This window comes from Pterocles gutturalis, unplaced genomic scaffold (assembly GCF_000699245.1).
Source record: "Pterocles gutturalis isolate BGI_N339 unplaced genomic scaffold, ASM69924v1 scaffold17573, whole genome shotgun sequence".
Taxonomy (NCBI): domain Eukaryota; kingdom Metazoa; phylum Chordata; class Aves; order Pterocliformes; family Pteroclidae; genus Pterocles; species Pterocles gutturalis.
In genome coordinates, this window is record NW_010120871.1 from 76,240 (window position 1) to 76,650 (window position 411).

Consider the following 411-nt stretch of genomic DNA (forward strand, 5'->3'; position numbering starts at 1 on the left):
TGTTCAAAAATCTGTTACTTGGTACACTCTTCCACCTACTGTATAGCTTTTGCCTGCTTTCCAAAAAGGTAAGGAAAAATCCAGCTTCTTATTACTTTATTCTCAAATTATTATTGTTATTGTTATTATTATTTACATAAATATATGAGGATTGTGCATTAGTGCAGCTATGTTAAAACAAGTATCTAACTTAAAAATTGTTCACACATCCATTACCAAAAGCTCCCATGGGAAGGGCTCACTTTGAAAAGGGGAGACCCAGGATTTGGGGGATATTAATCCCTGTGCTGTGCCCCAGCAAAACAAGGGACTGGTGGTCTTCCACTTCCCACCAGTGGAGGTGGATCCCAATAAAGCTTTTGAAGGATATTTGATAACAATTTAAAAGAGGAACAAACAAATCATCAAAAG

The 411-nt window shown here is 36.7% G+C and overlaps 1 protein-coding gene across 1 annotated transcript in view; it reads left to right on the top strand.

The window, feature by feature from the left end:
* Positions 1-46, top strand: part of LOC104464371 (metabotropic glutamate receptor 7) — a gene marked incomplete at its 5' end in the record, with an annotated part of 72,750 nt that extends 72,704 nt beyond the window's left edge. Inside the window, one exon of the mRNA XM_010077053.1 lies at positions 1-46. This exon is cut by the window's left edge and continues 34 nt beyond it. Coding sequence (XP_010075355.1) covers positions 1-46 — 46 coding nt within the window.
* Positions 47-411: the final 365 nt, after the last annotated feature.